This window comes from Lynx rufus, unplaced genomic scaffold (genome assembly GCF_022079265.1).
Source record: "Lynx rufus isolate CCGP_SWC_20201006 ecotype Redwood Valley unplaced genomic scaffold, mLynRuf1.p SCAF_7, whole genome shotgun sequence".
NCBI lineage: Eukaryota > Metazoa > Chordata > Mammalia > Carnivora > Felidae > Lynx > Lynx rufus.
This window is the reverse complement of record NW_025814889.1, coordinates 89,502,768-89,528,463: the sequence shown is the minus strand read 5'-3', so window position 1 is coordinate 89,528,463 and position 25,696 is coordinate 89,502,768. Positions and strand designations below refer to the sequence as shown.

The window sequence follows — 25,696 nt, the reverse complement described above, 5'->3', positions numbered from 1 at the left end:
AGGGCTCTTGACAAATCCCAGTATGAGAAAGTAAATGTAATTATTTTTACTTAACAACTAAAATATCGCATCTTTTCAATATTCCTCAGATATTAACGGGGTTTTAGTTTATGCAAAAGTTAACTATCAACGGAGTCACAAGTGAAAAAATGAGTTTGGTTTCAATGCTCTTTCAGGGCAGTAGATAGAGGCTCATATGAATTATTAGTTCTTCATAACAAACTGTGTCATCACTTAAATATTTGTAGAGCATTAGGATGCACCCCTTATTCTGTTCTGGACTCTCTCCATCTCCAGTCTGTTTGCCTTGGTGGCTAAGTTAGGGTCTCTAACATACACACATGCAGTGTTCTGCATGCTATATTTAGACCCTGCCTCGTCTTGCCCTGTAGTGCAGATAGGGAACTTCTTCTGTTCCTCTTCCTTGAGAGTAAAGCGAGCCAGAAGTGCCTGACTCAGCTGTGCCTTCTTCAGCTGTGCTGAATGGAATACAGGGAAAAATAGTCCCAAGAATTTTCTTCAGACATTCCTATTTTAACTCCCTAATTGGAAGGCTTAGATGAGGGTGTACATCGCACTTGAAAATCAGGTCAAGTCCTTCATTATGCTGCCAACTGTCTGGGAAGAATTACCTTTTTGGTTCATTAAAGTTCAGAAAGGCCGTTTTAGAAACAAAATCCTAAGAATATGAGGAAGCCTGACTAGATTTGTAAGACATTACACCAATCTATCAAGAGAGGTGGGGGTATAAATTTCATTTAAAAAAAAAAAAAAAAAGATGAGCACTGGGCGTTGTATGGAAACCAATTTGACAATAAATTTCATATAAAAAAAAAAAAGAGAGAGGTAGGGGAGCAAATTTGACAGCCTTCCACAGCCAAATTCTAAGACTCGACTAGCAGGCGGGCTCAGAGGACTGATGGGGTGTGCAGCAAACAGCACCTGAAGCCCCATGTGCTTGACAGGTTACAAGGAGTCTTTGCAAGCGTCTAGAAACAAATATGGAAACTTCTATCAGGCAGCACGTCATGTCCTGCCCCAGTTGGCTCTTCTGAAATCTCATCTGCACACCGAATTGTGTCATTCGTGGGGGAAAGCGTCACGTAGGCATAAAAACCAAAACAACTACCCATCAAGGAGCTTAACCTTATGTGCCTGGTTTCATCCACTCTTTTCATTATTTTACAAGTGTTTTAAATACGGACTATTTTTATTCCGGTGTGGTGAGGTCAACAGATCAGAGGTTAACGGTTACTGAAAAGATAGTGTGTTTCCCACACATCCCAAGAGGAGGGGGCCATGCTACTACATGGGGTGGGGTGGGTCCGTGGGGAAGCACTGCAGTCAGTGAGGAGGCAGAGGGAGTGAGAGGAAGTACGTGCAATGGTATAGGTTTCCACGGGAAGGAATGGGCAAGGCAGGGTAAACGGGTTAGGACTGGCTAGTTTGAATAAGTTTGGCGGGCTCTGGGGAACAGTTGTCTGGCACCTGGCTGTCACTAGGGAAGGGGAAGAGTCACCCTGAATGTGACAGCCCCGTAAAGGATGCGGTTGGGGTTACGGGTCTGGACGAGTCGGCTCGGCATACAAAAGGCAGACGTGCAAGCACCACCTTTACTATTCCTACGAATTGGCTAACCTTGGGAGTGGCAGTTCCTCCAAGGTGAGCAAGGCCCCGAGATATCAGAGCATCAACTACTGAAACTGGAAAAAATGGTTACTACAGGGTCCAACAGAGATGCACATTTGGTAATATCTGGAGCAGCTGATGACACTGAAGGGGTAAGAGCACAGGCTCATTCTGTTTGGTCGCAGATTCAAAGGACAAGCAAATGTTGTAGCTCGAACCAAAGCCCCCTTGTAGGGCTAGACAGTCATTCCTGCATGACTGAGACATGCAGAGTGGCTCCTGGTTGGGGCAAATGAAGACCTGTCTTTTGAATTGTCTCCCACAGGCCTGAAGATGGCCTCTCTTGATGATTCTAAGTTATGAGGCAAATGTGAAGACACTACTGTTGTGAGAAACCTGAGATGAAAACAAACTGCCCGAGGGCTTCTCAAAGTAACTTCTATGGCAACGTGGCTCATCAGGAAGCCGGCACACGATGGCTCTGCTTCACCATGTACACATCAGGTGAAGAGAATCAGGACCAGGCCATTCAACATTTGGATTATCTGACCAGTTCTGGTTTGGTGCCTGCCACACAGCTTCCTTAATCTGGCCTCCTATGGAGGATGCCCACGTGAATGAGAGAAAGCATGAGTGAGGTTAATGTACGTATCTAGTCTGTCTGGCAATGACAGTTCTCAATGCAAATTAATATATTTGCATTTCTTCACATTTAAAAAAAATTTTAAGTGTTTTTTAAAAGCTTATTTATTTATTTACAGAGAGAGAGAGAGAGAGAGAGAGAGAGAGAGAAAGAGAAAGAAAGAGGGAGGGAGGTAATTCCAAGCAGGCTCCATGCTGCCAGAACAGAGCCTGATGCACGGCTTGATCCCATGAACCATGAGATCAAAACCTGAGCTGAAATCTACAGTCAGAGGCTTAATTGACTGAACCACCCAGGTGCCCCTAAAACATCTTTTTGTGAAGTGCCTTACATTACTTATAACATAGAGACGACAGGTAAAAGAGTTGATAGTACAAAGAGATAATATATATGAAAAAACTCCATAAACACAAAACACAAAAGGCCCCGAATAGCCAAAGTAATATTGAAGAAGAAAACCAAAGCAGGAGGCATCACAATCCCAGACTTTAGCCTCTTCTACAAAGCTGTAATCATCAACACAGTATGGTATTGGCACAAAAACAGACACACAGACCAATGGAATAGAATAGAGAACCCAGAATTGGACCCACAAATGTATGGCCAACTAATCTTTGACAAAGCAGGAAAGTGTATCCACTGGAAAAAAGACTGTCTCTTTAGCAAATGGTGCTGGGAGAACTGGACAGCAACATGCAGAAGAATGAAACTAGACCACTTTCTTACACCATTCACAAAAATAAACTCAAAATGGATGAAAGACCTGAATGTGAGGCAGGAAACCATCAAAACACTAGAGGAGAAAGTAGGAAACAACCTCTGTGACCTCAGCCACAGCAATTTCTTACTCGACACATCTCCAAAGGCAAGGGAATTAAAAGCAAAAATGAACTATTGGGACCTCATGAAGATAAAAAGCTTCTGCACTACAAAGGAAACAATCAACAAAACTAAAAGGCAAACAATAGAATGGGTAAAGATATTTGCAAATGACATATTGGATAAAAGGCTAGTACCTAAAATCTATAAAGAAGTCACCAAACTCCACACCTAAAAAAAACAAATAATCCACTGAAGAAATGGGCAAAAGACATGAATAGACACTTCTTCAAAAAAGACATCCAGATGGCCAACAGACACATGAAACAATGCTCAACGTCACTCCTCATCAGGGAAATATTAATCAAAGACACTGAGATACTACCTCACGCCAGTCAGATTGGCTAAAACGAACAAACCAGGAAACTATAGATGCTGGCGAGGATGTGGAGAAACGGAAACCCTCTTGCACTGTTGGTGGGAATGCACACTGGTGCAGCTGCTCTGGAAAACAGCGTGGAGGTTCCTCAAAATATTAAAAATAGATCTACCCTATGACCCAGCAATAGCACTGCTAGGAATTTACCCAAGGGATACAGGAGTGCTGATGCATAGGGGCACATGTACCCCAATGTTTCTAAGCAGCGCTTTCAACAATAACCAAATTATGGAAAGAGCCTACATGTCCATCAATGGATGAATGGATAAAGAAGATATGGTTTATGTATACAATGGAATACTACTTGGCAATGAGAAAGAATGAAATCTGGCCATTTGCTGCAATGTGGATGGAACTGGAGGGTATTATCCTAAGTGGAATAAGTCAGTCAGAGAAGGACAGATACCACCATGTTTTCACTCATATGTGGATCCTGACAAACTTAACAGAAGACCATCGGGGAGGGGAAGGGGGGAAAAAAGTTACAGAGGGAGGAAGGCAAACTATAAGACACTCTTAAATACAGAGAATTGGAGGTTGATGGGAGGTGGGGGAGAGGGGAAAGTAGGTGATGGGCACTGAGGAAGACACTTGTTGGGATGAGCATTGGGTGTTGTATGGAAACCAAGTTGACAATAAACTATATTAAAAAACATTTACTTTCATTCATTCATTCATTCATTCATTCACTTATAGACAGAGAGAGACACAGACAGAGAATCCCAAGCAGGCTCCATGCTGCCAGAACAAATCCCAATGTGGGGCTGGATCCCAAGAACCGTGAGATCAAGACCTGAGCTGAAATCAAGACTCAGAGGCTTAACGGACTGAGCCATCCAGGCACCCCTAAAAAATCTTTTTTTGAAGAGCCTTACATTTCTTATAACATAGAGACAACAGGTAAAACAGCTGATACTACAAAGAGATAATATATATGAAAAAAGTTCCATAAACTGCAGAAGTAACATTCCTCTTTGTCACTGACGCAAGGAAGAAAAAAACCCTCAGTATTTTTGTGAAGTTCAGACAAGTCACTAGCTGTATCTTCCTAGTTGGTTCACCAAGAAGAGAAGCTTCCTTTTGAATAAATTGCCCAGTAGAAACATACAGAGCCTTGAAAATCAACTTGCCAATTACTGCCCCCCCCCACACCCTCCCAGTCTTCTAAATTCTGCTCACCTTAAAAGAGAACTCAGCTTCAAGAGTACAAAGTCTAGATACGCCAATTAGAATAATTTCTGGCTGTTATACAAATGCTGGCACAGAAAAATAAAAGTTGCACATTTTCCCCAACCCAGATCACAATCTGCTTCCAAAAAGGCTTTTCTCAGCAGTGGCTTCAAAATCCCTTCATGAATGAAAAAAAGGGGGGGGGGGGGAAAGAAAGAAAAAAATGTGCAATACAGCTATAGTATTAAATTTTCATCTTTTAAGTGAAAGGGGTAAGAAGCTAAAATCCTGAGTATTCAGTAGAGTTCTAAGTGTTATAGGACATAAGGAAAAGTAGGAGCAAAAAGTAACTCATCATGCTTTTCATTTGCTAACACACTAGATGTGTACATAATGTTGCTTCTTAATTGAATTCTCAAATCAGACTATTTCCAGAAACTTAAAGTGTTTTGGATTAAATAAACCAAACCCATCTGATTTAGGTCTTTCTTAAGGAGTCTTACAAGCACACTGGGAAACCCTCCGATCGGCCAGAGCAAATTTGGTTTTGTGAGAACCCCAAACATGTCATGTTACTACGTTTGGTTGAGTCAAAATGATCTTCCATGTTCATTGGCAAAGTATGTTCATTCTCACAGTGCTGAAATGGTTGCTTGTTGTAAAGGAAAAAAAAAAGGTGAGACACAATGAGTTATGATGAAACATTTGCCTACCTTGTAGTCATATATTCAGCTTTATGACCTGCAGAAAAAAATTAAGTAAATTGAATGGAATCAGTGGAATGCATTTGGTAATCTTTTGAATCACTTGTCCCTTATTTTAAGATGCTGAGCTTATAATAATTACAAATTTTATGGTGGAAAGCATTAGGATAGCATATGATAGACAAGTAAAGTCAACACAGTATTTCATAAAATCTATACCTAAAATTTAATAAATCCTATAGATTGGAAAAATATGTTTCACTTGGCAATTTGAGGCAAGGGTATTTATTTATTTATTATTTAGAAAACATGAAATAGCTGTTGCATCTTCAGTGTAAGTTTAACGATGAAATACACAAATAAAACACACCCAAGATTCGAATGTTAATTATTTCCTGTGTCGTGATTGATACATGGGGAAAATAAGGTGGTCAAATAGGGTTGGGAAAACTCAATTTTCTTTATATTAAGTTGGGGTTCTTTCTATATTACACCGTCAGGTGCAAAGCTGCATTTTATAATCAGAAATGACATTTGCAGATACTAAGTACAAAGATATTATATTATGCTACATTCTACAACCTATACACTAATAGCATCTCACAGAGTTCCCTGTCATGTGAAACATGAGGTTCTTCTTCCATATTCTGGCTTCCTGACTCGATTTAAACATCGGATCTGTATTTTTGTAGTGCTTCTACAATCTGTGCTAACTCCAAGTGTGAATGTGCCTGTGGTTGTTGTCTGCTCTTTCTCACATGTGGGGTGCAGCTGTGGAAGGGGTGTGGAGGAGTGACCCATTCCACCGGTTTGTTTGCCGAATGATGATATGGTCTTGAAACAGCCTGAAGTTAGAGCTAACAGAGAGAGGTCACGTTGCGGCACTCACAGGTACGCCCCACCCATCGTATCATAACAGAATGATTCAGACTTGTGGGGCGAGGCCAATATAACAATTGTAGAGAAACCCGGCTTGTTGGAAATGGTGAAAGAACACTCACAGGCGACAGAGTCTTTTGCTCTATTATCTACTTTTGAAGAACAAGCGACGAAGTTTTTGAGGGGCGCCTGCGTGGCTCAGTCAGTTGAGTGTCTGACCTTGGCTCAGGTCATGATCTCATGGCTCGTGAGTTCAAGTCTCACACAGGGGTCTCTGCTGTAAGTGCGAGAGCCTGCTTCAGATCCTCTGTCATCCCACCCAACTCTCTGTCCCTCCCCGCTTGTTCTCTCTCTTTCTCTCTCAGAAATAAACATGGGGGAAAAAAAGAAACCAAAGTATTTGATTAATATCTATTTACTAAATGGGGGGCAACAGTTAATATCTGAAAATACCTTCCTCAAAGCAGACTCAGGCCACTGTAGGTCTAGTAGAATTGTGGGCCATGACTTGGAGTCAGGGTGGGAGGAAAGGAGAACAATCTGATTTTCTCCCCACTACTCAACTCTATCTTTCAACTCTAAGCCCCTTCCCTTTTGCTACTTTGGGGGACAAGAAAAAGGAGAAGGTGGACAGAGATCTCCAGAGTAATTGGTAGCTACTCCTAAGTGGGAGAGACAGTCTACTAGAAAGTGGGGAGGGCAGTGAGCTGAGTGTGGCAGGTGATGTCTTACTGGCTATCCTTTAGCACAGGGTTAAAGCACAGACAGAAGACAGGGCTGGAGATGAAGATTTGAGAGTCCCCACAATCTAGGTTGTTGTGGGGCCACAGGAGCTAGCTGAGATCACCCAGGATGAGTCGGTAGAATAAGCAAACGGTGGGGGGTGGGGGGCACCATTTGGTTAAGCTCGGTGGTGGCTCAGTCGGTCGGTCAAGTGTCCGACTTCAGCTCAGGTCATGATCTCACAGTTCATGGGTTCGAGCCCTGTGGTGGCTCTGTGCTGACAGCTTGGAGCCAGAGCCTGCTTTGGATTCTGGGTCTCCTTCTGTCTCTCTGCCCCTGCCCCACTTGTGTGTTCTCTCTCACAAAAAATAAATAAACAGTAAAAAAAAATAATGAGCAAATGGCTGAAGGCAGAGAAACTTGCTGGCCTGTGCTGTAGTCATGTTGCATACTTTATCATCACACAAGTATGACATAAAGTGTATTACTAACAACAGTAAAAACAGCAATGATGTCCAATACTTATTAGACACTGTTCTAAGCACTTCCTATACACTAACTCACAATTTTAACAACAACCTTAGGAAGTAGGTACTGGCTCTTTTTATTTTATGGGAGAGACTGAGCACACAGTAGGTCAGTGACTTGTTCAGGGTCCCACTGCTAGTATGTGATGGGTCTGGCCTGAGGGTCCAGGTTTGTTTTAAATCTAGACCTAAGCTCCCAAGTAATATATTGTAAAAATACAAGTCTTGGGACGCCTGGGTGGCTCAGTTGGCTGAGTGTTGAACTTTTGATTTTGCTCAGGTCGTGATCCCAGGGTTGTGGGATCAAGCCCTGTGTTGGGCCCCTTAGATTTTCTCTCTTACTCCCTCTCTCTCTCCACCTCTGCCCTTCTCTCCCACGTGCGTGTGTTTGCTCTCTCTAAAATAATAACAATACATAATAAAATAAAAATGTAAGTTTTATTCCCTAGCAAATACTTTGAAAGATCCTAAAAGAAAGGTACAGATTATGGCCTATGCTCTGTCCCACAGGGCTAAAGTCATATACAAAGCACTAAAAAGATTTACTAAAGTATATAATACATATTAAGTTAAAATTTTAAAGTATGTATAAAATTAAACTGGATAACAGAGACTAATCACTTTTAAGTGATTCAGCGATGAAAACACTAATAATTCCTTAGAAATGAAATGTTTTGTATAACTGAAAAATTTTGCTACTTTTGTTAAAATATCCCAACCAAATATTCTCTAGATTTAGAAAAAGATCACATATTAAATGGCTTAAAAACATTTTGCTCCACCCTTCCATGGTTAATAGTATGATATAAAAAATTAAAAACCTATAAAAGATACATTTCGATTAATGAACCAAGAGCAAGCTTCACAAAAACTATCATTCATATTGTAACTGCCCACCACTTCCATTGTTTTGTTCAGCTAATAGTACTGAGTGTGCCTCAACTGATGAATGAGGTTTTATTTTTTAATCAGTATCATCATTAATAGATCAATAACACACAAGCTTAGAAGAAACTGCTTCCCAGAGAAATGTGAAAGCTTCCAGTGGTTTGAGGATTAGATTTCAATCACTTTGTTTGGAAGACTATTTAATTATTAAAAACAACAGACAACTTCTTTCCCCACCCCCACCCCATCCCACACTCTAAGCCATTTGGAGGGGGGGAAAAAATGACCCATGACCCAGGATTATCTTGTTCTTGCTGAAACACCTACATTGACTATTCTGACCATTTCACTTGGGAATTAAGAAGTGAATTATTTTTCACACTCAAGTGTATTTTATCATCACAGACCAAAATGGAAAACCAAAATATTGTTTGGTGGCGATCTGAGATTAAAATAGACAAAAAAACCCCAACTAGACGAAATATTTAAAATGTGCACAGCTCAAACTGAATGGAGGCACCCACGATTGGGTCCCTAATGAATGACGGATGAGGACTCCCGGAGTTTTCAGTCCTTTTTCTTTCTTAAGAATACATTGCTTTTCGGGGCGCCTGGGTGGCTCAGTCGGTTAAGCGGCCGACTTCAGCTCAGGTCATGATCTCGCAGTCCGTGAGTTCGAGCCCCGTGTCAGGCTCTGTGCTCACAGCTCAGAGCCTGGAGCCTGTTTCAGATTCTGTGTCTCCCTCTCTCTGACCCTCCCCCGTTCATGCTCTGTCTCTCTGTCTCAAAAATAAATAAACGTTAAAAAAAAAATTTTTTTTTAAAAGAATACATTGCTTTTCTAAAAAATGTAATTATTCACAATCAGCTTCTTGTTTGAAAGTATGTTTGTACTCCTACTCAAAGACAGGAAATGGATTGGATGAAGATAACCCATTTAATTCCTTGATCAAGATACCTTATGTCCAGGTCTACAAACAATCTAACATGGAACTCAGCTTCCAGAGTCAAGTTTTCTGTGTTTAAGGGAAAACTGCACTGATACTTACACCCCCCCCTTGACTCCAAGGTTGCACACAAAGAAGCCAGTGTGAACACGAAGGCTCATTGTAAGAGGAAAAAGAAACAATTTCAGTGCCTCAGTTTTGTGGATGTATACCTCATTTACTATATTGACATAACTTCTCCGATTTAAAAACAAAGGACATCACAAAAGGATATAATAGTATTGCTGAAGGATGCTGAAGAAGGTGATGACTTTGGTCTTGACTCATTATGTGTTTGCTTTCATTTCGATAGTTTTCAAAGATTTGGAATTCTCAATTTTGACAGTACCCCTTTAAGAGCCCAGTCTAGTTGTTTTGCAACGTTGTAAATCAAAGGACTTACTGGGCCGCTGGTAGGCTGCCAAAAGCAAGCAGTAAGACAGGCCAAACACATGTCTGTAGTTACAGTTTCAGCTGTGTACGATCAACTGCTAAATCCCTGGGTTAGGCTCTATTTGTTTTACTATGAAGGCAGTTTTTGCAGCAGTGAGTCTAGCATAATTCAGGGATGTGAGTTTTATATAAAAAAGTCAGGACTGTCCCCAAACACACCATTGAATCCTGTGCTACTAACCTTATTTAGCCAAACCCAGACTTGGATTCCTTCGTAAGGGCTCACCGTTGGATTATCTCATTGTGGGACAGGCGCCATTAACTCTCCCAGTCTCCTCTGGTATCAGCCTATTAACTCGAACGGGGCTTGCAGGGAGAGTCGGGGGGCTCACAACGGTCCAGCTAAAGGCGGGCACATTCTCCAGGCCCAGCTTTTCTCTGGGCAAAGCTGCCAGCATCGTGGCAAGGCAGTGACCAACAAGTGGTGTGGAAGGCTGCCAAGCCCGCACGTGGGGTAGAGCCGGGGAGCATAAAGGTCTTCGACAAGTGGGCAGAGGCTGGTGTGTCTGATGCCACTGGAGGAGAACCATCCAGTTCCTGAATCAATCCAATCTGGGGACGGCCTGGTACACCCACACATGAATGTCACTATGATACCGGAACCCATTGAGAGAAATTCCAAGATAAAGAAATCCTGGCTTCGAGTTCACAGGGTACAAAACGGCTTTATGCATTACAGCAGCTAATGACGGACTCTGGCATGTGGATTCAGCAAATTGGTTAAAATATAGCCCTATCCAATAATGGCATGTAAAATAATATGAACCGTTGGGGCTTTCTCTCCGGGAGACATAGGGGAATCTATGTAGAATGAGTATCATAAAAGTTTCGGAATGTGATCCCAAGTGAATTAACACATGTGTCCGTATGAAGTGCCAAGAATGAATTCACCCACTACTTAATTCCCTCCAACTCACGGTTTCTAAAGTGGTACCAAGTCCTGTAGGGAAGGACTCTGTGCCTGTAAGCGTTCATCTACACTTACGATAATTGATGCTTCGGGACTGGCAACTGACCTTGGGGGCATCACTGAAATATCAGGCATTTTGTGGCAGATGGAAAAAATGATCTTATAGGATACTCTGAAGGGAAAAAAAAAACAACTCAGGACACGATTCAAAGAAGAAAAAAGGCTTTTTATAAAAAGTTCAAGCCTCTATTATAGAAGAGTCGAAAGCCTTGTACAGGGAACATTCATATTCCCTTCACTTAGATTTCCCATTTTGCCACACTGGCCTTATTTCCTTCTCTCTTCTCTCTTTATCTTTTTTTTTCCTGAATCATTTGAAAGTAACTTGCAAATGTTATGATACTTAGCAAGCATTTCTTAAGAATAAGAATCTTCCTTTATAATCTTAACACCGCTGTCATATCTAAGAAAATTAACATTAATTCAATAATGTCATTTAATATACAGTCTATATTTAAATTTCCCCAACTGTCCTTAAAATGCCTTTTGTTAACTTTTGCTTTTTTGATTTAGTATCTAATGACAGTTCACATACCGTATTTGGTTATTTTCTTTTTTAAGACACTGTCTAGTAGTTTAAATGTGAATTTTTTTTCCCTAAGTGCAATCAGCCTTTCATCTTAGAATCTGGCATCCTTACTGTAATACATGGGAGACTTAGGTCATGATGACCTTTCTCCAAGTGGTCATTCCCTGGAGGAAACCAGGAGATAAGGTGATGAAAAAAACTTGGTTGGTAGGAAGGTTCTAGAATGGTAGGAGACAAGAGTTTAGGTCAAAGAGCAGCAACTTCTTTTTGGTCTGAGTTACACAACTCAGTCCCCTCATTTCCTACTCCCATCCATATTCTCTCACTTTTTATAACTTGTAACAAGATCTAGTGTGAATGCAAGATAAAATTACAGACTATGAGGCACTTAAAAAAGGGACTTTGCCTATATTTATCTTTTCCTTTTAAATTTCAAGAAGATGAAAAGGGAAACAATAACATTTACACTGTCCCTTTTGCCTAGAATCCCTTTTTTCCCCCATCAGTTTCCTCATCTGTAAAAATGTGGAAAGTAATAGCCCAGTTCAATACATAGTTTAGAACAATGCCTAGCACAGAGAGAGCCCTATAGAAGTGGTAGCTATTGCTGGTTTTGTTATTATTATTAGCCATAGCATTATACTTCATTAGGTTATTTCTCAAGTAAAATCAGTGTCTCTGGGAAGGAAAACAAACAAACAAAAAAGTTTCCCAAACTGGTTTAACCAGTTTCTAGAGTCCAACAAGGCATGAGATGTGACAACAAATACTGGCCCACTGAAACGACTGGGGTGGAGCTGGAAGGGTGGAGAAGTCCCAGAGGGTAAGGAAGAAGTGTCTGGGTGCAGGGGCAGCTAGGAGCATCACGCTCTGCTGATCCTTCCTCTGGAGCTCTGTGTTGGCTTTTCAGCCCTCGCTAGACTTCCCTACTCTTCCTCCAGGTCAGCACCAAGCTTATAAAGAAGACAGTTCCAGGGAGAACTTGATTTTTACAGATACAGCAAAAGCCCAATCTAAACAGTGTTCTCTGCTCCTTCAAACACAAATCCACAGCTCACAGTCTTTATGGAGCAGATACGTGACACAGTACGTGGTCCATGTCACCTTCCCCTCTGTTTCAGATAACTGACCTTCTCCAAGGGTCCTCTGCAACAAGTCATGTTTGGCTTGAAGTTTTGTGATGAGATTACTACCTTCCAAATACTCCCGGAGTTTCTGCAAGAGGAAAGATTCGTTTTTAACTTAAAAATATATATTTCTCAAGGAACTTCCCATAGGATACCTATAATCCAGCTCTTTTATCTTCTAGATCCTAGAACCTTGCTCCTTGGAGTGTAGTCTGAACAGAACAGCAGCACCAGCCATCACGTGGGGGCCCATCAGAGAGCGGAGTCTCAGGACCCTCCTTCCCCAGACCTACTAAAATCAAAACCCGCATTTTAACAAGCTCTCCTGGCGACTATATACATTAAAATTTAAAAGTAGTTTATAGCAGGCCTCTTTAAATCTGTTGGCCTCTCAGAATTATCCAAGGAACTTTTAAAAAAGTGCTAACTCCTGGAGCACCCGGGTGGCTCAGTCAGCTGAGTGTCCGACTTCGGCTGAGGCCATGATCTCACAGTTTGTGAGTTCGAGCCCCATGTTGGGCTGTGTGCTGATAGCTCAGGGCCTGAAGCCTGCTTCAGATTCTGTGTCTCCCTCTCTCTCTGCCCCTCCCCTGCTCTCACTCTATCTCTCTCTCAAAAATAAAATAAAAACATTAAAAAAAAAAAAAGAAAAGTACTAACTCCTAAATCCTATCTCAGACCAACAGAATCAGAACTCTGAGGGCAGACGAGGGTCCATATTTTAATAAAGGATCCCAGGTGATCTGGTCAACTCTAGAGGCTGTGTCTGGAGACCCCAGATCTGAGCCCCAAGAGTAGCTTGGGAAGTAACAGGCGCACCATGAAGTAGAACTGCTCAGTCTCCTGCTGGTTTGCTCTTCTCTTGGCGATACTGGGCTTACTCAGGTAGGTCTCAGAGACAGTAGACTTCACAGACTCTGTGGACCGACTGTGCTGGAAGCATTCAGAAACATCATAGTCCTCAATGGTGACCATATCTTGTATGGTCTGCAAGGTGGCTTCAGTTGTTTTCTTAACCTGGGAACAGGAACACATTTCGCACGTTACGACATTCTTTCGTGAATCACACGCTCAGTGAGAATCTACTCTGTCAGGCAGAGATGAGGACACAAGTCCTGCCCCAAGAAGTTCAGAGTCTACTAGGAAAGACAGACAGGTAAATAACACCCGCTGTCACCAATACAAAGACAGGCTCTCTTCTCCATTATCCTAAAGAGGTTATTACTTTGTATTTGAATCCTTAGAAAATTCATGTATCACTGGGTACTCTCTCAGTTACATTTTTTTTTTTCAAATAACCTTTCCAATTGGAAGTGAAAATACACACAGAAAAATATGCATAAGTGTATTGCTTGATAAATTACCAGAGTGAACACTTGTGTGACCACCACTTAGATCAAGAAATATAGTACATTGTGAAGATCCTCTCATTTCTCCCAACTACCACACACCTCTTTTTCCTCCCCAAAGGTAGTCATTATCCTGATTTCTAACACTATATATTAGTTTTAGCCTTTTTGTACTTCATATGCATGGAATCCTATAGCATGTATGATTTTTGTCTTCCTTATTTTGTGCAACTTTATGTAGTAAGATTTATTCATTTCTTGGGAGTACAGTGTTTCATTGCGGAATGCTGGCTATTCATTGTAGGAATACCTCATAATTCATCCCTTTCACTGTTGATAGATGACTTATTTCTAGTTTTGGGCCACTGAGAGTAAGACTGCTATGAATTCATGCCATAGCATCCATGAGCAGAAGTGCTGCTTAAAGAGATTGTCAGACTGTTTTCCAGAACTGTTTTGATCTGTATTCCTACCAACACAGAGAATTCCTGTTACTCCACATCCTCAAGAATTGGTATTACCAGTTTTTAAATTTAAACCACGGTGTTGAGTATCTTATTGTGGTTTTAATATGCATTTCTCTGATGACCGAGACTGAGCTCATTATGTGTTTAAGGCAATTTGGATTTCCTCTTTTAGAAATACTTTGCTCAAATCTATTGCTCAATTTTCTACTGGGTTATGAGTCTTTTTCTTACTTATTTGTAGATATGGTTATGAGTCTTTTGTTAGTTATATGTGTTGCAAATATCTTATCACACTGTGCTCTGGTTTTTCACTTTCTATAGTATCTAGATGAACCATTAATGTAATCAATTTACCGATCTCTTCCTTTATGATTAATGGTTTTTGTGTCCTATTTAAGAATATTTTCCTATCTCAGAGCCATAAAGATATTATTCTATGTTATCTTCTCGGAGTTTTTTTTTTTTTTTAATGTTTATTTATTTATTTTGAGAGGGGGAGAGAGCGTGAGCAGGGGAGGGTTAGAGAGAGAGGGGCAGAATTGCAGGCAGGCTCCACACAGTCAGTGGAGAGCCTGAAGCAGGGCTTAAACTCATGAATCTGACCTGAGATCATGACGGGAGCTGAATGAAATCAAGAGTCAGAAACGTAACCAACTGAGCTACCCAGGTGCCCCTCTTCTAGGAGCTTTTTAATTTGCCTTTTAGTTTTGCTGGTTGTTTCCTTCGCTGTGCAGAAGCTTTTTATTTTGATGAGCATTTTTATTTTTTGAGAGAGAGAATGCATGTGGGGTAAGGGGCAGAGGGAGAGGGTGGAAGAGAATCTCAAGCAGCCTCCACGCTCAGTGTAGAGCCCAAGGCAGGGCTTGATCACACAATCATGAGATCATGATCTGAGCTGAAATCAGAGTTGGACGCTTAACCGACTGAGCCACCCAGGTGCCCCTATTCCTTATATTTTTAAGAGTAATCCCCCATCTTTAGAAATTGCTTTTTTAGCATGAGTCTGCGGGTGGTGAACTGTTTCTGTAGACTAGAAAATGTCTTTTATTTCACTTTCACTTATGAAACTTGTTGGCAGTTTATTTTCTTTCAATACATTGAAGATACCACTGTATTTTCTTATGGCTTCTATGTTCCTGTTGAATGAGAAGTTTGCTGTGAGTCTATTGTTACTTTGCTTGCTTCTACAGGTGCTTTTAAAGTATCTCACAGTTTTACCATGATGTGTTTACATAAGGATTTTAAAAAATACATTCTACCTGGATTTCTTTGGGCTTCTTGAATTGTGTGATATTTTTCATAAACTCTAATAAATTTTCAGCCTTTATCTTTGTAAATATTGTCTCTCTTTTCTATCATTTTCCTTTCTGGGAATTTAATTAGTACATAACACATGACTGTGTTCTCTATATCTCTTACCCTTCTCTTTGCATTTTCTACCCTTTTGTTTTTCCATGCTGCATTTTAATTATTTTCTTCTGATTTGTCCTCCACTTTGATAATCCGCTCTTCAGCTGTGTTGAATCTGATGTTAAAATCATCCACTGATTTGTTAATTTGGGCCACTATAGTTCTCATTTTCAGAATTTCTATCCAGTACATTTTGAAATCTGTTCTTTAACTGTTAATAGGTTATAGTTCTCTGCCAAAATCTAAGCTTGGCTTTTATCTCCTTGAACACAGTAAGTAGCTCTTTTACAGTTTGTTTCTGATACCCTCAATATTTGGAGCTCCTGCAGGTATCTCTCTGTGATATCTGTCTGCTGGACGTTTTGGCAGAGTTACTTGAAGCCCAGGGTGAAGCTACCATCTTCTAGAGAGAATGTCTGTTTATTTTTCCAAAATAATCTGGGCACTAATAGTTCAGAATCAGTGGGTTTTATTCCTGTTCAAAAATATTCGATGCTCTTCCTTTTGGGAACATATGGTTCCCTATGCCATGGGCTGCAGTCTTGGCCAGACACCTTGTCCAGGACAGTGAAATGTGAAATGATCAGCAGAGTGACTTGGTTTACTATTACAGGAGGGAGAAATAGTTTCAATTATTCTTGTCTTTTAAACAAGAAAATACCGTTTAGAGAAGAAATAATGGCAACCAGTGTTAGTTCCGATGCTTAAAGAAGGCATGTGATAAAATAAAACAAAAAACACAAAGAAATTTAACAGACTTGGTCATTATTGCTGGGGATACGCATAATGCAAAGGAGAGATATTACTGGAAAAGAACAGATTAATGGTTACTTTAAAAAAACCCAATACTCTAAGTGGTTGCTTTAAGAAGTCATGATTACATATTTATAGCCTGAATGAAAACACTCACCACCCTAGAGGTGACATCAGCAAGACGAGAAAATGGGAGATCCCCTGCTCCTATTCCCTCTTGCCCCACCACAACTATGATCTGGCAGCCATCTGTGGACAGAAGTGCATTTGTGGGAACTTTGGGATCCAGGTGGGAACGTGTAAAACCTTGGTGGAGCCCAGGACTGAGGAGGACCAATTTGAGAAAGTAGGCATGGGCCCAGGTGGGAGGCTTGCCAACCATAGTCCTGGCTACTGAGCCAGAAACAGCCAAGTCCCGCTGTGGGCTTCATAACAGTCTTGTTTGGCTTTGGTCCTGCCATCAGAAGTACCTGCCAAGGGACCCATGAGGAGTCACACTTACCTGCGCCTCAGGTAACAGGCCTGCTGACGTTGGTCCTAGCTGTGAACTGTGTAGAAACCCATGATGCAGTTCCAGTCCCTCTCAGCACTGGTCATGGAGCTGTCACGCATGTTCAGTGACTTGCTAGAAAGCATGTTTTTCAGTGCTCCTGGAGGCAGACCTGCTGACCTCAGTCCATCTGCAGATCTTGAAGTGGCCCCGTAACCTGGCTCCAGGTGGGAGACGCGTCTGTCTGTGCTTCTGGAGGCAGGCCTGCCTACCTTGGTCCTGGCTATGGACCCTGAAGTGGACCTGTGACTCTGTGCCAGCTGCATTCATCTGTGGTACAGGGCCAGTCCCGCCGGCCAAGAACCTGTCCAGGTAATTGAAGGGTGCCACACCCATTCAAGCACCTGGTAACAGACACACTGTGGACCAACCGTGGGTCTTGAAGTGAACCGTTGTCCCAGCACCAGACTTACTGACCCAGGTCTTGGAGGCAGTACCATCCGCCCTGGGGCTAGACAGGATCCACACCCACCAGGGCCCATGGTAACAGGCCCACAAACTGTGGACCCGGTGGCAGCCTCGTGATTCCCTGCCATTGTTAACAACACCGCTTTTTTTTTTTTTTTTTTTCCTTTTCTGAACTTTCTTTTCGGAAGCAAGAGTGTCACGGTTAAATTTGGAATTGTCATAAAAAATAAAGGATGTGACAGAAAACACCAAACACGATGGCTGGGACTACATATTATCCCATGGGATGTTCTCGACAAAGAATAACACCAGCTTCTGACACACTAGTCATGTTAATAAGTCACAGGAGGGAATATAATGAGGCAAATATGAAATAGCTGATACGAGGCTTGTAATGACTCCCCATCAGCAGCAGGAAAACGCAGTGAGCTTTGGCAGGAGAGGCCAACAACGTGACAAGGAATGAAGAAAAACCTGAAGAATGTACCGCAGTGGAGGAGTGCCCAGGTGGCTTGGACTCTGAGATGACAATCCAAATGAACCGTGGAGAAGAGGGGACTGTGGCGGGCTTCTGCAGACTGGCTCTTTTGCCTTTTTACTCACAGGACCTTACAATCATCGGAGAAGACAAAACAGTTGTTTTGGTTTCATTCTCTAAACACACTATTCGTTTCCTAGGGCTGCTGTGAACAAGTCCCGCATGCTGGGGAGCTTTAAACAACAGCAGTTTATCGTCCCACGGGTCTGGCGGCTACAAGTCTGAGGTCAAGGTTCTGGCAGGCTTGGTTCCTTGTGGGCACCACGAGGGAAGGTCTAGCTTGAAGATGATCATCTTCTGTGTCTCTTCACATGGCCTTCTCTGTTTCTGCGCGCAAATTTTCTCTTTTTATAAGGACACCAATCACGCTGGATGAGGGTCCACCCTACTGACCTCACTTTAATTACCTCTGTGAAGACCCTGTCTTCAAAGTCATATTCTGAAGTAGTGGGGGGTCAGGACTTCAACATATACATTTTGGGGGAACACGGTCCAACCTCTAACACAAACATTATTTTATGACACCGTGCCTTGTACCTTCCTCAGGCCCATTCAACCTTTAAGACTCATCAATCCATGTGTGAAGATGGCTCCCAGCTCTGCCTTCCCTTCCCCACCTACCTACTTACTTCTTGCCATCACTGACCTCAGATGCATTTCACTTACAGCACTGTATCATTTCAGATGTGTGAAATATTACCGCACAGAGACCACACACGCATGTGCACACACACAGAGACCAGATCAGTGCCAGAGTTAACTAGCCAAGGGTATAGCGCCATACTGCCAGCACAAGGCACAGAAGGCAGGAGCAGAAGCAGAGCATCTTGCCATGACACCCCTCGCTCCTGGTACAGAGAGATGCCAGTGACCTCGCCTGTGCTGGATAATGAGGAGCGCGATGCCAAACCCATTTCTCACAAGCACCTTCCTCACTGTTTAGAGGGCGATGTTGGCCATCTATAGGGGAAGCAACTTGAGTTTAGAGCCAGCTTATTAATCTTTGTATCTCTAGTCACTAGCACAGTGCCTGGGACAGAACAGATCATCCAAAGGCTTCACTAAATGAATGGTAGAGGTTGAAGTCATCCTCTTTGCAAATCCACAGTCATCAAAGCAACACTCAGCACAAGCCAGCAACACGCACTTTCGTGAATATCAGCCATCCTGAGCTCACCATCCTTTCTAGGGTGCCCTAGCCCATGACTCACTTCTAGACCCTTTCTAAAAACTCTCCTCACTCTGCTTGGTATTCTTCTGGATCAAGTTGCTTCCTGTGGGGAGTTAAAGCTTATCTGAAACCACACACACACACACACACACACACACACACACGCACACACACACACTGCTTCTAAAAATAAGTGTTTTCAGTGAAAGACAAATGATCCCTGTTTTCAGTTTTGGCCCAAGATGATACTATCGTTTAATGGATAAATGGCAGTTATCTTTTCTTAGGCTTCTACTGTTAACTTCATCAACAGAAGGTTGCAGGTAAGTTAGAAACATTTAAATAAATTAAAAAATACTTAAGCAAAAATGAAGTTAAAGCCACAGAGAAGATCAGAAATAGTAACTATGATTAAGTAGTTATCAAGCTCCACATCTTATACCAGGTCTTAAAAGCATCTGATAATTGTCCATAATGGTTTGATCACATATTTACATGACTTAGGATTCTGCTGTAGTCAATGATATTATGGGAATGTGATTCTTGAGGGAAATATGACTTTTCAACCCTGAGGTAGATAACCAAAACATCTCTTACTTCCCTCAATTACCCAGGCCATGAAAATTGTTTCAAGGTTTACGTAAAATCTTGTTCATTACAGTTGAAAATATCCTGTGTGAGGAATATATTTTTAGAATAGTCTGTGAATTATTCCCTAGTAAACTGTCAGTGAAAGATTTTAAATAAAGCTAGGAAAATTTATATGGGGCTGTCAGTTCATTACACAGTGTTGCAAATTAATTGAGGAATCACAGCTTTCTCTCTTTTCCATTCCCTTCAAGGGGGTAAACGTACTATAACTTAGAAGAAACTCATTTTATACATGAGATTTTAGTCATAGCACTGAAGTAAAATGCTTACGGAAACTATTTTCTGGACAAATATTGGGACAACTGGTCTGAAAATCGGGCAAACTACTTAAAACTAAGGCTGTACTAAAAATACGAAAGGTATAATCGTTCTAGTTCTACAATTCATTCTCCTTTTCTTTGGCTGTGTGTAGGTAAAGGATGGAAAGAGGAACTCTAAGAAAAGGGAAATGTAGTTGTATGGGGAATTACTCCAGAGCTAGCTTTGAAAGAAAGGAGCAAAGAGAATGTCCCCTAAGCTGAAATCCCTGTAACAGATGTTAAAAACGAACTTTAAAACATGTGTGAGATGGTGTGACATTAGATTGGAACATGTCTGGAGAATATTTATAGTGACAAAGGTACAGATGATTATTCAGATGTAAGTTGCTTTGAAAGTGTTGTGTTTAAAAGTAATGTTTACTAATATTTCAAATAAAAAACTTAAAGAAAAAGAAAACAAGGGACACCTGGGTGGCTGACTCAGCTAAGCAGCCAACTCTTGATGTCAGCTCAGGTCATGTCAGTTTGTGGGATGGAGCCCTAAGTAGGGCTCTGCACTGATAGCACGAAGCCTGCTTGGGATTTTCTCTCTTTCTCTGACCCTCTTTTGCTTGCGTGCATGTGCACGTGCGCGCGCACGCACACACACATGCACACACACGCGCGCGCGCGCGCACACACACACACACACAAACACACTCTAATAACAACTAAAAAAAAAAACAAAACAAAAATGGGAATAAAGCGTGGGCAGCAGGCTCTTTGTTAATTCCATGTGCACAACCCACAGTGGCACTAATAAATATTTGTCGGCCAGCCGCCTGGAACTTGAAATCATGAAGATTGAGGTACCAGGGATATGAGAGTGTAGCATAATGAGACTGAAGGCTCATTTTATAAGGCTTGCCCTGTAAAGTTGTGAAGTGACAAATTATAAATGGGTATCCACCCCAAATTCAGTCAAGCCCTTCTCAAAACTTATTCAGCTTTTACTATGTGCGAGTATCCTGAGGTCATTTCACAAATGTCTCTCTTTGGTTCTAAGGCCTGTGCTGCAAGCTCAGATATCTTCAAGGGCCAAGGAAGTGATGAAAACGAGGCAAGCAGGCTGAGTGGGGAGCATGGCAAACAGGAAGCACATGCTCTGTGTCTAAGCGGAGCATCTTCGCTCAAGCCAGTCATCACCTCGCAGAAATGCAGGTCTAGTGTGATCAGACTTTCTAATTGTTTAGAAGCTGGAAATAGATATTTTTACTCCCAACTTCTAATTAAAAATTTTTTTAATGTTTATTTATTTTTGAGAGAGAGAGAGAGAGAGAGAATGAGAGAGCGAGCAGGGAGGGGCAGAGAGGGAGACAAAGAGTCCAAAGCAGGCTCCAGGCTCTGAGCTGTCAGCACAGAGCCCAACACGGGGCTTGAACTCACGGACTGTGAGATCATGACCTGAGCCGAAGTCAGATGCTTAGCTGACTGAGCCACCCAGGTGCCCCCAACTTCTAATTTTTAAATGACAGCAACTAAGTTTTAAAAATCAAATGCTGTGGAGCAAACAAAATGTATCCATGGCCTGTAGGCTCTTAGCATGTAAATTCCCTTCTAAGAAGGCTTCCTACAGTTTTGAATGGTGCCCATTATTTGTAGCTGTTTAAAATTTGGTGAAAAGGTTCGTGTTCTATTTAGCTACACTGTCCATGCTTTTGTAAACTTGGATGAAATTCCCTTTCAACTTTTATCTCTTCGCTGGGCAGTCATTATTATTTTTAGTTAGCCAAACTCTCTCCAGTGAATTCTGGGCTTTGTGTATAGCTGTTTGTGCAGAGGCAGAGAATTATACAGAATTATACATGTTTCTTTACTTGTATACTTTGATCTGATAGTGACAGGTCACTTTTCTGACCTCTATCAGTGGAGGTCTGCCTCCATCAGAGGCAGATTCTCTATTTCTGGTAGAGAAAAGTGCTATACAGGACTCCAAAATCGGCAATGATTGCAATTTTGTTCCCACGTCCCGGCTCTTAGTTTTTACATGATACAAATGACTTGTTATGGTTTGGCTCTCATGCTAGATAGATGCTGTGACATTCATCTCTGTACTCTCCGCACCTGGCAAAATACGGGGAACGTAGAAGTTGTTGAACAAATATTTATTGTACTGAAATGAACGGACCCACAGTAACAAAACCCCTCAAGTCAGCTCTCAAGGTCTCTCATCATCTGACTTGAGCTTCACCTTTGGCTTTTCCTCAGGGAGGAGCTGGACAATGACCAAATTGCTCTGGGAAACCAAGGTTCCTCCAGGGCATCTTGAAATATAGTGAAACTTTGTTTCCTCCTTCTTTTTTTTTTTTTTTTAATTTTTTTTTTTTTCAACGTTTATTTATTTTTTTGGGGACAGAGAGAGACAGAGCATGAACGGGGGAGGGGCAGAGAGAGAGGGAGACACAGAATCGGAAACAGGCTCCAGGCTCTGAGCCATCAGCCCAGAGCCCGACGCGGGGCTCGAACTCACGGACCGCAAGATCGTGACCTGGCTGAAGTCGGACGCTTAACCGACTGCGCCACCCAGGCGCCCCTGTTTCCTCCTTCTATACCAATGGAAATCTATCGATTGTCAAAAATTCAATTTAAATCTTCCTTTCAATGGGAATCCCATTCCATGACAATGAATTTGTTCCATATCCAACAGATCATAAACCACTAGTCATGCTCATCAGAAACCTCAAGACAACCTAATTCATTTGTTACTACAGTAAATCTTTTAATTCTCAGAAAGCACTGCCTGCCACTATCAGCAGGACACTGCTTTTCTACGTTGTGCCCAAAAGGGCATATGTGAAGGGTCAAAAACTCAAAGGCCTGCAGAAGCCAAACGGGCGACAGAAACGAACAGTCCAATGGAAGAAAAGTGGGAGCTGAACGGCTAATGGCAAAGTGGAACTCAAGTACCCCAGCTCTTCCCTTTGTGAGGCAATCCGGGGTCAGTCACCAGACTCATTTTTAATAGGCAAAAACTGTGGCAGGCAAACAAAACAGGTCTCTGGGCCGCCAGTTTTGACCCTGGGCACAACACATTCTTTTCCTAGAGTTTAGAGGCTGTTTCCAAATAAAACAGCAGGAGGATATGCAAAAACAAAAACAAAAACAAAAACACCACCACAACAGGAAGTCATTAGACATACAAACTGTAGGTCTATCAGGATCCAATAAACTGCATTAGGCAAGTATTTTGTGATGCCTCCACAAAACTCTAAGCTCTAAAACACTTCAAGAAGAGCAATAAAGGCTCATTTGTGGGACTTTACACAGCAACTGAAGACTTCATCACATGGCTGCATCTTAAACACACATGTTTGAATAAGGGGTGGTTTGGTTCTTCTAGAAAGAATGGAAGCCAGAAAGCTGCAACGCATTTTGACCAAACTATACTGGTCTAGAAACACATCACTCTTTCTGAACAGAAACAAGTAACGTGTTCATGTAGCTAAAAACATCCCAGTGGGATTAAAATAAAAGAGGGTACACCAAAGTGAATTTTGGTAATTCATTTCATCAAGGTGAATTATTATTGTTTTCTTTTTCTATCTCACATTCCTTCCTTTCAGGAACTGTCTCTAGAAAAACATGTTTCTGTTGGAGCTGTCAGCCAAAGGGCTCTATGAATGAGCACAATATATAAGGTGATCAATGACAGAATCCCATTTCTTGCGTGTATTGGTTGGTCCAGAAGTATGCATGACTTAACTCAGGACAATAAAGGATCCTAGTTCAGGGATAAGGGCAGTGGGATGAGGTGAGATGGCAAGCTATAGGACCATGTAGCTTTGGCTATCCCAATTTGAGGGAAAACAACTACCGACACATACGAAAATACAACTTCAGAAAACTAGAATGCTTATGAAAGAAATTGAAGAAGACACAAAATAATGGAATTCCATGCTTATGGACTGGAAGAACAAATATTGCTAAAATGTCGATACTACCCAAAGCAATGTACATATTCAATGCAATCCCTATCAAATACCTATCACTTACGCTAAGCAAAATTAGTCAGAGAAAGACACAAATATATGATTTCACCCACATGGGGAATTTAAAAAACAAAACAGATGCACATAAGGGAAGAGAAGCAAAAATAATATAAAAATAGAGGGGAAGACAAACCATAAGAGACTCTTAAATACAGAGAACGAACTGAGGTTTTCTGGTGGGGTGTTGGATGGGGGTAAGGGCTAAATGGGCAAGGGCATTAAGGAGGACACTTGTTGGGATCAGCACTGGGTATTATATGTAAGTGATGAATCACTAACTTCTATTCCCGAAATCATTATTATATGTTCACTAACTTGGATTTAAGTTGAAAAAAAAAATACAACTTCAAAGTAATGAAAAGAGAGATTCCTGATAATATCATCGGAACACAGATCCAATCATTCCCGAGGCTATGCAAACATTGACCACTAAATAAATTTTCTGACTTGAGTAAGTTTGATTTGGGTTCCTGTAAATGATAACTGAGAGCCTTAGAAACATATGCAGTTCATATTTTATTTAACAAGAATGTGGATCCAATTAAATTAATTTCAGAAACAGGCAGCTGAATTGTATGACTGCTTTCTGGTTTGACATATATTTATAATTCACATTTTATATTCTATCCATTTAAATCCAGTAATGTCAGCAAATAAATAGTTTCCTATTCTCACTCAAGTGCTATTTTAAAATAGGATTTCTGTACTAATTGTATAAGTACTGCCATGTTCAGTACCAAAAATTTAGAGAACACATAAAAGCAAAGTACTAACTTCCAAAAAAGTTAGGATTAAATTAACACGTCAGTCAAAAGTTTTATTTCACACACTATTGTACATTCTTGGACCCATGTTGAGTTTAATCATTTATGGGAACTGTTTTCCACATGAACTATGAATTTAAGAATAAAATGTGTGTTTTTTCATGAGTATGCAGTGGATCCCTGGTGAAGAATTCATCTCTGGTAGACTACAGAATCTTTGCATTCATCCTCTACAAAGAGAGTATTCTAGGAACCACGATTTAGCTAAAAATGCCTGATGAAGAGACGCGTTTGGAATACTAAATATGCCTAGGTCACGAGCACATGCCTTCCAGTCCCATTAGAATTCGGATTCCCTGCGGGGCAGAGAGTATACTCACCTCCTCATTCTCGATTTTCAGCGTGGCCAGCCGGGACTGCAGCTGCTGGTACCTGAGCATGAGCTCTGCCTGGACTGGTTGCTGAGCGCTGACCTGACACACCTGATGGGGAATCAGAAACCGCAGTTATAACAGGGCCAGCAAGCCACCCTCCAGAGGCAGGGTTCTCCTGCTCAGATGCTGCACGAGTCACGCTGACCCGCTCAAGATTCCAATTACGTATTTCCTTCCAAGAGGCGCTTCGACACTTCAGTTTTAAACACGGACTTGCTATGTCAGGGGCAAGGGCAGAACGCAGCTGTGGGGCCTGGGGATGGATGACTGGGAAGACAGCAGCTGCAGGAAGCTTCGCTCTAAAAATGGGGCACTTGCGGGGCGCCTGGGTGGCGCAGTCGGTTGAGCGTCCGACTTCAGCCAGGTCACGATCTCGCGGTCCGGGAGTTCGAGCCCCGCGTCGGGCTCTGGGCTGATGGCTCAGAGC

General features: G+C 41.7%; 1 protein-coding gene across 1 annotated transcript in view; it reads right to left on the bottom strand.

Annotated features, from left to right (window-relative positions):
- The window catches only part of SRGAP1 (SLIT-ROBO Rho GTPase activating protein 1), a 285,747-nt gene that overhangs the window by 47,795 nt on the left and 212,256 nt on the right, over positions 1 to 25,696 (bottom strand). The window contains exons 8-11 of the mRNA XM_047066296.1: positions 25,216 to 25,317; positions 13,306 to 13,503; positions 12,490 to 12,574; positions 5,414 to 5,441 (exon numbers count right to left, since the gene is read on the bottom strand). Coding sequence (XP_046922252.1) covers positions 5,414 to 5,441; positions 12,490 to 12,574; positions 13,306 to 13,503; positions 25,216 to 25,317 — 413 coding nt within the window. The remainder of the gene's footprint in view (positions 1 to 5,413; positions 5,442 to 12,489; positions 12,575 to 13,305; positions 13,504 to 25,215; positions 25,318 to 25,696) is intronic.